Source organism: Cupressus sempervirens, chromosome 8 (assembly GCF_028749045.1).
Source record: "Cupressus sempervirens isolate cs-2001-9-10 chromosome 8, ASM2874904v1, whole genome shotgun sequence".
NCBI lineage: Eukaryota > Viridiplantae > Streptophyta > Pinopsida > Cupressales > Cupressaceae > Cupressus > Cupressus sempervirens.
The window spans coordinates 393512510-393525092 of record NC_143125.1 but is presented as its reverse complement, the minus strand read 5'-3'; the positions used below and the strand labels follow the sequence as shown (position 1 = coordinate 393525092).

The 12583-nt window shown below is 34.4% G+C and overlaps 1 protein-coding gene across 4 annotated transcripts in view; it reads left to right on the top strand.

The window, feature by feature from the left end:
• The first annotated feature begins 580 nt into the window (after positions 1–580).
• The window catches only part of LOC149542942 (zinc finger CCCH domain-containing protein 27-like), a 99968-nt gene continuing 87965 nt past the window's right edge, over positions 581–12583 (top strand). For 3 of the 4 annotated variants that reach the window (XR_016355566.1, XR_016355564.1, XM_089797880.1), the window contains exon 1: positions 582–1046. Coding sequence is in view for 1 of the 4 variants with exons in the window: in XM_089797880.1 (XP_089654006.1) it covers positions 985–1046 (62 nt within the window). In the remaining 3 variants the exon portion in view is untranslated. Of the gene's footprint in view, positions 1047–12583 lie in introns of all 4 variants that reach the window. The other variant, XR_016355565.1, reaches the window with a different exon arrangement.

Below are 12583 nucleotides of genomic sequence, written 5' to 3'. Positions count from 1 at the left end.
GTTTCACACTACCACATGATTGATAGTGTTCCCAAATATATGCAAATAATCACTCATATCACATGTTCGTATTCCCCCTAGTTAGACCACTTGATGTATTGACTTTATAGCTTTCAATGAAGATTCGAAAACAAGAAGTATGTGTGCAACATACCTTTATTCATATAACAAGAAGACAAATGTGCAATATATTTTATTTCAAGCCTTTTGATTAAAATATTCTTCTCTTATCAATAAAGGATCTCTTACATTCAAATATGATTTCAAATTAATGAATGGACATGTTAGAATATATGACCAAACACAAAGCTCAACACATATATTCTATTAATTATTTATAAAATAATTAGCATATACACTTCAAATTTCAAAATTAAATTTACTACATAATAATAACTTAGATTTAAAAATCTATTATACAAAATAATAATTTTCAAAAACCTAAAACAAATAACTAAAAAATAAATAATAAAAATGGATTCAATTGGAAAACAAGGACAGAAAAAATGAATAGATTTAGAACGCCCCAATTAAAGAAACCAAAAATTAAGAGAAAAGTGCACGGATAGTCAATTTTCACCACTACACAAAAGTTTAAAGAGGGATAGACCTAATATCCTTTGGTCGTATCGGATAAATGTTTTGCAGCGGAAGCTGAATTTCATCTTTTTTTTCGGTGTGTTTGTAAATCTAAATTCAGGCAACACAATATGATATGATCGATAATTGACGAGATTTGTGAGATGAATATGGTTATGAGCTGTGATTACCCCTCTCTCCCTCCGAATTATATTATTCATTCCTTGTTACAATCCTGATTGTCTCCAGAGCAGCAAAACCAGAGGGGGGAGGATGGTGGGGTTTCTTGCTTAACATCAAATTACGGGCGTTGAGGTGGAAATTTGCAAAGCATACAGCGCTCCATTATTTTTGAATAATTGAGGGGGCATTGGGCAGGGCAAATGAGGTTACGGAGATACGAAGATGAAGATGAAAATTGACGAGAGCCCTATACGAGGCTACCTGCTCCGAAATTTGCAGCCCCTGTAAGTGATTACGACCACCGCCCCTCATTTCTGCAACAGCTTTCTTCTTATTCATTGTCCATCATTTAACAGGTGCTTGAGGCGATGTTATATTTATTCCTTTTAGAAGTCGTTAAGCAACTCGGTGCTTTGTTACACTCTGCACGAATAATCCGACAATTTTGATTAACGAGATGATATACTTATCATTGCCGTCTTCAAATTTTCTGCGAACGTTCTGCCTTTTCTTGTTCTTCAAACTCTGCGTACCTCATATAGTGCTTTATCTTTCCCGTCTGTATCTTTACGGGCGTTCATTTGTATCTAAGTTATTTACTAGTTTTTGGATTTAATTTTCCTCAGAATTCAACATATAACTCATCGGATGTTGTATATATTTATTATTACCATGTTTAAATTATGTAAACTTTCAATTTTCTTTTTCTTCAAACTATGGGGACCTCACAAAATTTCTGTCTGAGCATATATTTGTAGTTTTGTACAGACCTTATTTGCTCATGTTTGGAGTTTTGAGCTCCATTATGCAATTCTTTTTTTCGTCTTTGTGTCAGATTATCATACATTGGCTTTTGGATACATTCACAAAATCATTTAACCATGCCAGACATGCACAACAACCAATAAAACACAACTTTGGTTCCGAGGAAAGAAATTTTATAAACATCTATACACAAACCTTCTGTTAATATGAAAATCGAGGATTAAAAGGTTACTGGAGGGTTGCATTTCGTTACTGAAAATTTGATAGCAATAATTAAATAGTAAGCAAGTGACCATCAGTTCATCAAATAACTACAACAGTTTTTCATCAAATAAGAACAATATTGTCTTGCATCACGCTTGAGAGTTTTGAGCAATTTCAAAGGCTCGTGGCCAATGTTTTTTGTAATCTATGGTGTGATATTCTGAATCAAATTCTTAGTTCTCTTGCCTGAACACGGATAAATTTAAGAAATGTCAAACTTGTTGAGTTGATGTTTGAAGAAACAATTTACTATTTTGAAAATTAAAATCATGTATTTGAAAGAGGCATCACCCATTGAGTTACGACCATATGTTTTAAGGTGTTGCAATTTTTTGGGCGAAAAATTCAATTTCTATACTGTGAGGGTGAGCCAACTGTATTTAAGGTGGCAGGAGACTGAAATGCCTGGAAGAGAGAAAAATGAAGACCAAAAGGCTATTATGTGGAGATTGGAGTTGTTCTCTTAGAGCATTTTATCATATCTTTTTCCCGATCTTCTATATTGATCGCATTTTAGTGACCATGATGGTTTGCTGGAGATGCAGGGCACTGTTAGTTGTTTGGAAAATCACTCATATCATTGCTGGTAGTGGTTAAGATCAAGGATCAGTGTGAGAAATGCACAATACCAGAAAAACAAATTGTCACACAGAATTTCCTTTAGTACACAGTGGCGGACCCCCAGTCCTCAATGAGGATGAAGAAACAGCAAATAGTAACCTTGAAAAAAGATCATTCGCCTGTTATTGGCGTGTTCTCCATTTTGAACCATTCTCTGTCATTAGTGGAAGAAAGTTTCGGATTGTTTGTGCTCGTTAAAACAAGGACTTTAAGAAAGTAGGCTAGAAAATGCAGATGACATGGTGAAAGAGCAAGTGTAATGTGTTTGTATTAAATCTGAACAAACATGTGATATGTAACAAAGAAAATTCTTAAAAAAGTGTCGAATTATGGGATACTGTAGCAATGGTAATTGTGGATGGAATACTTAACACTAACTGCAGAATCAGTGCAGCAAAAGATATTAGTCATGATAACCAAGATGAGAAGTCAGGATGTTGTTTTCAGATTGTCTGAAGTTTGAACTCTGCATTGCAGTGTTAATACTGATCATGACTAGATGAGACAAAACTCATATGTTGAGGTGTTGGAAATTGATTCCTGTTGAAAAAGAGGAGTAATGAAGTATTCAAAATTTTATGGGTGATTTACTGGTGGCAAGTAAGTAGAAGGATTTATTACAAAGAAGATACTGAGGCAGAATTTGTAACAACCGAGATTGTGCTCCTGTCTCAATGCACTCACAGAAGCAGAGTTCTTGCAGGCCGCAAATTGTGAATGCTGGAATATTAATAAATGATGCACTGAGTTGATTTGTTGCAGGATTCTAAGTATCCAAGAATAGAGATGCATATTACACTGAGTTTTGAGTGGAAAACATCAATGTTAGTGAAGATGTAACGCATTTCAGGAATTCAAAGCCTTATGTGCCTGAAACAATGGGCAAATTTGGCTTCCTTCAGAATAAAATGAAGATTGCAGAGAAGCTTGTCACCATGTCAAATTCATCTTGACTACAACTTATATATTGTTGGATATTAGGATGCATAACAGTTAAATCTACTTGCAATTAGTAGCAATCAAAAGACCATCATTGTTTATGTAAAGTAAAGGTTTTCACAGGCATTTTTGATTAGATTTATTAATTTTATGGGATTTAACTTGTGTTTTTTACTTATTTTTTAATCATCTCATGATGATATCCACAAACAATCATTACAGTAATGGAATTTTACTGCTATGTAATGTCTTGTTTTTGGGTTTACCTGAACTTAGTCCTGAAACAACTGGTTCAACTTAAGACGATAATTGTATTTCTCTACCTATATAATAAAATTTCTAATTGTAATGCCTTTTATGACATATTCCTTTTTTAGGGGCCACAAACAATAGTGTTCACTAAAAAGTAGAAACCGACAACAAAAACATTAAGTGCCTTTTACGACATATTCCCTTTTTAGGGGCTGCAAACAATATTATTCACTAAAAAGTACAAACTAACATAAAAAACATTAAGTATCAAGAATCCATGACAACAGCAACTCCATATAGGCATTATTGATATCTAAATCCAAGTCACAAGGTTCGAATTTGAGTGCATATTTTACAACAATAAAATTTGTATGAAATTCAGCAGAGGGGAAATATTCAGGAAAAAATTGGGGTATTAAATTCACTTTATATAAATTTATTTTAAAAAATAAAAATAAAATATCTACAAAATTATCTAATTACTAAATAAATTTGAAAGCATTATAAAAAGATGACCCGTATATAAATCATAATAAATTTATCAAGATAAAAAATAACAAACTAAATTCTATTTAAAAGATAGAATATTTTTATTCTATTACACATTCATCCTTGTCAGTCTCCTTGTTGGCAGACCAAATTTTTCTCGCATGTGCGAAAGTGCCGTACAAGATCCTCCTTCTTGTCTCTTGCAAGCCTAGGTAATTTTTGTTTATTTGCCATTGTTATGGTTTTATTTGGTCCTAGTTTGGTGCGCCATCCCAAGTTTGGTATAGTGGAACCAAACAAATTGTTTTGATTATTGTGCCTCGATGTCCTCCTGACACTCTTGGTTGCGTTGGTATTTCCTATGTGTCTATTCTTGGTTTCCTCTGCTTCCCTTTGGGCTTTTGGTTCCACCCCACGACTCATTGATGATGCAAGGGTAAGGTCCCTCAACCAGTTCCTAGTAGCTTCGATTAGTTCAATTACGATTTAGGATGTGTTGCCTCCTTCGACTTTCACTGCATTCCTATTCCCTTCGGTTGTTTTCTTCGTACCTCCAGATAATCTGTTGTTGTTGGTTCTCTCTTTTGCACCTCTCTTGTGTTATGCAAGGCAATGAAATGTTGTGCTAGTAGTTGTAGTAGGCGGCACATCAACCGGTCTACTGCCGGATTCACTCCCAAGGAATTCCACACCTTGCTCATAGGAACCTCCTCGTTTGATGCTTCCCTTTGGACATGAGTTTGGATTGATGCTTGCAAAATGTTTGCAGTCTACCATCATTGTTCTTTTGCTTTCAAGCAACACTTCGAACACATCTTTGGTTTCCTGACTGCTACTTGTACCTGCTACTTGTACTGTCAATGTTTAGTGGTTGACCGATAACTTATTTGTGCAATAAAATCCTTCCATCATGCCCAAGTTCTTATAGGCAATGCCGCCAAATGTTTGCTTTGTAGGGTAAAATTAACTGCATACAAGTATACATAGAAAAATATAACAAAACGCAGTAATGCTAGAGAACCCACAGGTGCTTCTTCATTAAAATCATCAATGTTTACAATGTATCCCAGTAACGACACCAAAGTACTTGGACAGCAGTTACCGCAATGCCAACAATAACAACGTTATCTCTTGGATGCAAGTACACGGCATATATAGGATTTTAAGGTATGCGAGTGCCAACCGTCACAACCATTCCCAACTACCTGTCCTCAACCATACTAAGAAATATTAACAACACTAATTTACCTAACAACACCAATTTGAGTATTGAATGTGATTTGTAAATATGTATATTATTAATATCCTTATTCAGTGAATTAGACAGTGTAGCAATTTATCAATGCCCAGATCTCTACCTTGATATTGATGAAGACTAATCTACAGAAGTTTATTTGTCAGACAACAATTCTGATATGATCCTGTGATCTGACTTCAGCAAACCAAGTTGATGATGGTATAGATGTTTTGAATGGAGATTGTCTTTGATCAAAACTATGTATTTTTGAAATGCTTCATGCAAGATAATATTGATCTGCAGATATAGGAGGAATGGACATCATTCTGCAAGTATATACCGTCTATAAAGATCGATCTGAAGATATCAATGAAGAGTCTTGCCTTATGATAATTGCAGTTCTTTAAGATAACAAGGCATCACACCTCTTGGCGAAGATAACCATTCTCTTAAGGAATCTTAATTGCCGACTTCTCTTAATGCTTAATATCACCTTCACTAATTAATGCATGTATGATGGAACACTGACAGTAAGATCCTCAACCACCATCTTGCTTATCCTGATAATTGATCTTTAAATACATAGTTTTCTGATTATAAGCATTACTAACTGATTGATTAACAATGTCAAAGTAACTAGTGAAGTGATTGTAATGTCCCATGCTGGAACCTTTATTAATTTATTTTATTTCTCTGATTGCAGACTGGTTCCTGTTATTTTTCTTTATATTTCAACATATTTCTGAATGCCCTTTTCTTGATGTTAATGTTCCTCTAAATATAATTTTATTCTAAACAGTCATGTCTTTTGTCTTTTCATAATTGATAATATCTTGTTACTAATTATATTGTATTAATAATATAATTATATATTGATAACATATATGATATTAATATATTATAAATTATACCAATTATATTTCTTATTAATAATATAATTATTTTTTAATATTAATATTTTCACTTATATATTATGACTATTAATTTAAATATACAATTCTCAATATTTTGATATATTATAATATATCATTATTATTTAATTAATTAATTTATACCCTATTATGATGGGGATATCACAATCCTCCCCTTGCAAAATTTGCTTGTCCTCAAGCAAAGAATCATCTTTACATAACTTTTTTGTAGAACCATCGTACGGAGCATATAATTGGATGCAAGAGGATTTTAGTATGCATCATAATACATGAAAACACAAAGTATACATGAAGCAGACATATGAATGCATGAAAACATGAAGCGGACACATGAAAACATGAAGTTGACACGTGAATGCATGAAGACACAAAGCAGACACGATGCAGACACATAATACATGCATTCTCGACTAGTGCTTTCCAATTCACTAGAGTCAAGAAGATGATTTATAAAATTTACTTCTTTTATAGAATCCTGCAACAAGTGATCATTAGTACACGTGTATATAAGTTTCAAAGAAAATGTGAATCATGATAAATTACTCCAAGCCAATCCCATAATAAGTCCAAGAGCGGAACTTCAACCCCCTTGGCCTCGGTGGTGGTGTTTATGCATCCACATGAGGTGGCCTATTCAAGGGGATGCTTGTTTTGTTTTGCTCTTATTATCATCTTTAGTCGAGAATAATACTTAGGATGCAAACAAATTACTTAGGCACCAAACTCAACGGTCTTCCTCAGGGTTTTTGTGGATCCAAACCTTTAATCCCATCTTGAACAAGTCCTTAAGGCAAGTTCGTCTCATCCTGGACAAGTCCTCAAGGCATCTTATAGACCCGTTGATCCTTACCCATCTCGAAACAACCGTTGGACTGGATTTACACTAGCCTCTCCCTAAATACACCTTTGTTTACTCTTTGTCATCTATGAGCAAATCCCTTATGTATAACTTAATGAGAAATAATCTAGACTTAATCTATTTGTGAATTAGAGGGTTTAAGCTATTTCAACCGAATTAGGAAGAATGTTGAGACATAGTGAATTGTGTGAAGTCAACATCAATAGCCTTCCTCAAGGTTTCTGGGAATCCAAGCCCATAATCCCATCGTGGAATGACCTCAAGGCAACTGATCCCATCCTGGTCAATCCTCAAGGCATCTTGCAGGGACGGTGATCCTTACCCATCTTGGAATAACCTATTGGTTGGTGTAAACAGTCCTATGCTATACCCCCTATTCTTCTAATTATAATGAGCATAATGTTATTGCCAAAATAATGTTGATGATAGAGGGTGTGGAGAATACTCACATTAATATATTACAAGTCAGATGTGTGAATGGAGCATCTGCCGTGTGGTGTGATTTGCACTCTTAAATTCGTCTGGGTATGCCAAATGATATACTTATATTAGCTTGGAGTCTGCTTTTGCCTGTTAATTACAATCTTAGCAGACTGCACCCAATACAATATTATGCTTCACCAGTTGATCCTCCTCCCTGTTTAGCGTTGATACCTGATTGTTTCCTTTTGGCGTGCTGTAATGAAAGCTAAGTTACCATATTCGGTCCGTTACAACAGAATTCGAAAGTCGATTCGCCTGAAGTTTGAATTCAGTTCGAAATCATTATTTCCCTGTGTAATTTGCTGAAAGTTTGGTCAAACAAACCATGGACAACTTTTTGATCATCTGCAGTGAATTTTGAATGGTCAAAGTGCACCCATAATGAATTTCATGCAATTCGGGCAAAATTCAAACGTATCTCAGGGACTGACGGAAGCGATAGGAAGAGAGTTTTATAGTAACCGACGTATTTTAAACTAATCGCGCATACATATCAATTGCAGAAGAATGGTTATTGGCGATCGCGCGCGTAACAGTATTACACTAGTCCCTGACCACGAGCCAATGAACATATGAACATTTTTGTTCCACTGAAGTCAAACTTACTTCTTCATGTTGTCAACATGATCCCTGCACTTTAATTTTTCATAAAGATTATCGCTATTTCTTTTAAGAGTCATTGTCCATAGATATTGTCTTGAAAATTATCGGTAAATATTTTAAAGGAAACTTGATAGCGTTTTGAAGACGGCAGGTTATAAAGTTTATAATATCTAAAAATATCTCTAATAGACTAATATATATATATATATATATATATATATATTTCTTTAATTCAGATGTTCGACATGTTCACGCTTATGCTCCAATGCAATAATTGAAATCATACAGCACTTGCTTATTCCTTTGCAAGACCTCACAATTTCATTTCCACTCATCTTTGATACTCCCTTTCTTTTATATATATATATTCTGTCAGCGTATAATTTGTTTTTCATAATTCTGGACATCAAAGTACCTCATGATTTTTCACATTAGTCCCTTATAAGATCATAAGATACATTTTCTTTACATGTCTTTTGTTCATATTCCTTCAATTCTGCTTAATCTTTGCACAATAGTTAACCATTGTTTTAGGAATTGAAATATAGTTAAAGGACTAATTTTGTTTTTGCAATAAGTATCTGTATAACTGTATAAAGTATATTGTATGAACCATGCATCATTATATATATATTAAAAATAAAATTGTACGGATGAACCCAAAACGAACCCGAACCCAACTCAAAAAAAATTGGATGAATTTCAAACCCAAATGTCAAACCAGAATCCGAACCGGCAATTTAGAATGAAAGTACAGATGCTGTTATATTCCTTTTTTTGTGTGATTTATGTCTGTTGTATCAGACGTAGATTGGAGAGTTTTATATTTTTATTGGTTTATACCCTTCCCGGGCATTGTGTGTAATACAATATCTGCTGGTTATCGACTATATAGGTTGTGTATTCTCGATAACTTTTCTGTATGTTTTTTCTGTTTTGGTGTGTAAATCAGAAACTGTTATATTTGGCAGCTTTTTTAGAAGGTAACAGTAGAACTCCCTTGATTGTTTATTTGTTGTTTTTCTATTCTCCCGTTTTATATCCTCTCTCCTTATCATAAGATCGTTTTATATATATATATATATATATATATATATATATATATTGGAATCTTACAAAGTTCTTTAATATTCATGTTCTCCCATGTCAAAAATGCTGCCAAGGTCGTCGGTTCATCTGCTCTCTCTTATAATCTTCCACCCGAATTAACTTGTTTTTATTTCCAATGCATGATATATCCTGTTTCAATTTTTCCGATCTTCGCTTAATGGCCCTGTTTAATAATAAATTCTCCTCCTTAATTTCTATTTGATGCTTAATGTAGCCCACAGATCGCAAGATACTTATCACAAATTTTTCTTTGAGCATCGGTTCCACTGATCTCCTATGTTTGATGATTTACTTGATCGTCGTCTTTGATTTGTCTTTGTTGTCAATTTAATTCACCTCTATCTTTAACTTTTTAAGACTGAGAAGTCACGTCCTTTTAGGTAGAGACTCTTATTTGTTGATTTCAGTAAGCATTTTTTCTAATAAACTGATGATGCTCTGCTGCGGTTAATAAAAATGATTTCCCAGTCATCTACAAAACCATGTGGAATAGTTCCTCTAGGATGTTCACGTCAAAAGTATTTCCACCTCACATATTTTTAGCTATGTCATTATGTAGCGATGGCCAAGGAGAGTCCGTGATTGAGGCTTCTGTCTTAATTAGCATATTCCCTATCTCCTTCATTGTGTGTATATGATGTACATCTCATTACCATGCTATGTTTTTTTTTTGTCTGATAATTTCAATAAGATTGTAAATTTTTTGTTCCTTGCTGTGATGGAATGAGTTTATGGTATTCCTCAATATCCTTTGATTTTCATTTTTAATGATTATAACAAATAAGATCATATATCGGCTACATATGAAGAGTTGCGCCTTCATTTGGTTCTGCCTCACTGTTCAAACCAAAATTCTATTGGCACCTACAAGCCACCTGCCTTCAGCTATGGCTACATGCACACAGAATGACTCAGAAAGTTATAGTGCCAGCACAATAGTTCTCCAACATGAGTTGTCTTCAACCTGAATTTTGAATCAAATATGAATCCTTCCATATAATCGCTTATGTTAAGATATTGGCGTTTCAAAATTCTTGGCTGACGTATTAACAAATTCCAAATAGCTGCCTTAAAGTAGATATCAATATTATTTTGGGCAATACTTTTCAACTGGATTTTTCCAAATAATGTTTTGCCCAATATATAGTTTCTGAATACTTTGGTAAGAGCGTCTATATTCGACAACTCAATGCTCCAATGGTGTATATTACATCCAGGACTATGCTCATATAGCTGCTCCAGGATTACACACAACTGCAGAAATACATCACAGCGGCAAACAATCAAGAGTAAATGAAATACGACAGGTACCAGTGCTGGTGCTTCTGTTATTTTGAAAAATTATCTTCATACCATCAGAGATATATCATTCAGTTGCTGGGCTAGCACTGTTAGGAAACTTTATAATTATTGAGCCAATATATATATCCTTTCCCAAAACCAGGATTTAATATTTGCCAAACTAAGCTCTGGCCAGATAATAATCTCACGCAGCGATGTTATTGCAGTCTGAATAAATCGATCTGCATCTTAATTATTTTGCTCCAAGACTATCGTCCGAGAGTTTATTCTCCAGTAGCTTGAATGAAATATTAATCATCACTGTTTGGTAAAAAGCCTTACACTCGGGTACGGCCGTCACCTCAGTAAATGACAGAATTATATTAAAACATCTGTTTTTTCTTCTTTTATATTCTTTGCCTCAGCAATTATTATATTCTCACACTATAGTCTTCACCTTGAAATGAAAATAATCACACAATATTGAAACTCTGCCTTAATATTTTTTCTTTATAATAAAAAATTTGTCCAGGATAATCTGGTTTGCAAATATTTATTTTCGCATAGACTCCACAGGATAGCAAGATCGAGGCTCTGATACCAACTGTAATGTCCCATGCTGGAAGTTTCATTAATTTATTTTATTTTTCTGATTGCAATCTGGTTCCTTTTATTTTCCTTTATATTTCTCCATATTTTTGAATTCCCTTTTCTCAATGTTTTGATTAAGTAAAAACAGGTTTTGAAGGACCTGAAACCTTTTACATAGTATTAGACAGAATAAGCATAGAAAGCCCACAAGGATCTGTGCATCAGCACCAAAAAACTAAGCAAACTAAGACAAGAAGCCTTAACACAAGAAGCAGGAAAAAACAGCAAAAAGCTAGCAAAAAGACAATTCTAGGACAGCTACATAGTCTTCAGTAAATTAGCAGCTTGATCTGCAAGGATATTCATGTTCACAGCAGAGGCCTTCAACTCATCAATTTCTTTGTCTTCCAGCGCCTCAGTCTTCTTTGAATTAGCTTGGGTGCATTTACTGGGGCTTTGATCCTCTTTCATGTCCTTGAGACCTTGAATTCTGCCAATGTCTATGCCGGTATCAAAAGGGCAATTTACTGTTTTTAATAATTAAATTAAAAAACATTTTAAAACTGTATTCTAAATTTAAATTTAATTAGAAATTGTCATTATTGATATCAGCATAGACATCACCTTGAATTCTCCCCTGTTCTAGTTTGTTCAGTAGAGTTTTAATGTTATCTGCAACAATCTTCAAGATTGAGCAACGCTGGTCTTTATATTTTTTAACTGCATTCTCTGTGTTGTCAACTCTGTTTCCCATGACATCCATCTTTTTCTGCATATCCTTCATAATTTCTTCCATAGCTCTATTCTTCGCTTCCTGTAGTGGGATTCTCTTCATTAAATTCTTGACTTCTTCCGCATTTCCAATAGCTTCAGAGAGTCTATCCAGATGTTGACCAAGAGTCCTCTCACCTCTGGTAGTCCTGCTTAGCTGATCAAAATCCCTCCTAATATCTTGCATCTGTTCCTTCATACTACTGATATCCCTTTTCATCACTCTCGAGTTTCTAAGGAAGCCCTTTAAATACCCTTGTTCATCATAGTCCTTGCTTTGATTTAGGTTTTCCTCATCCATATCCATAGTGTCTCTTTTAGTATTCGCCTCCTTCATGCCCATGTTGTCAGCTTTTCCTTGAGGTAGCGCTTTCTTACCTCTCAGCTCCTTTTTTATTAGAGGCTCATCATCTGAGGGAATGTTTATAACTCTGTCAGTCTTCTTCACCATGGTTTTGGTAACAATACCAGTTTTGCCCTTGGTTTTCTTACCTATAACCTCCTCACTATCCTCATCAGATTCCGTCTCCTTCTCATATTCCACTTCCTTATTCTTCCTTTTTCCTCTTCTTATCAACCATCTTCTCTTCTTCCTCCTTCGTTTCCTCTTCATAAACCTCATCT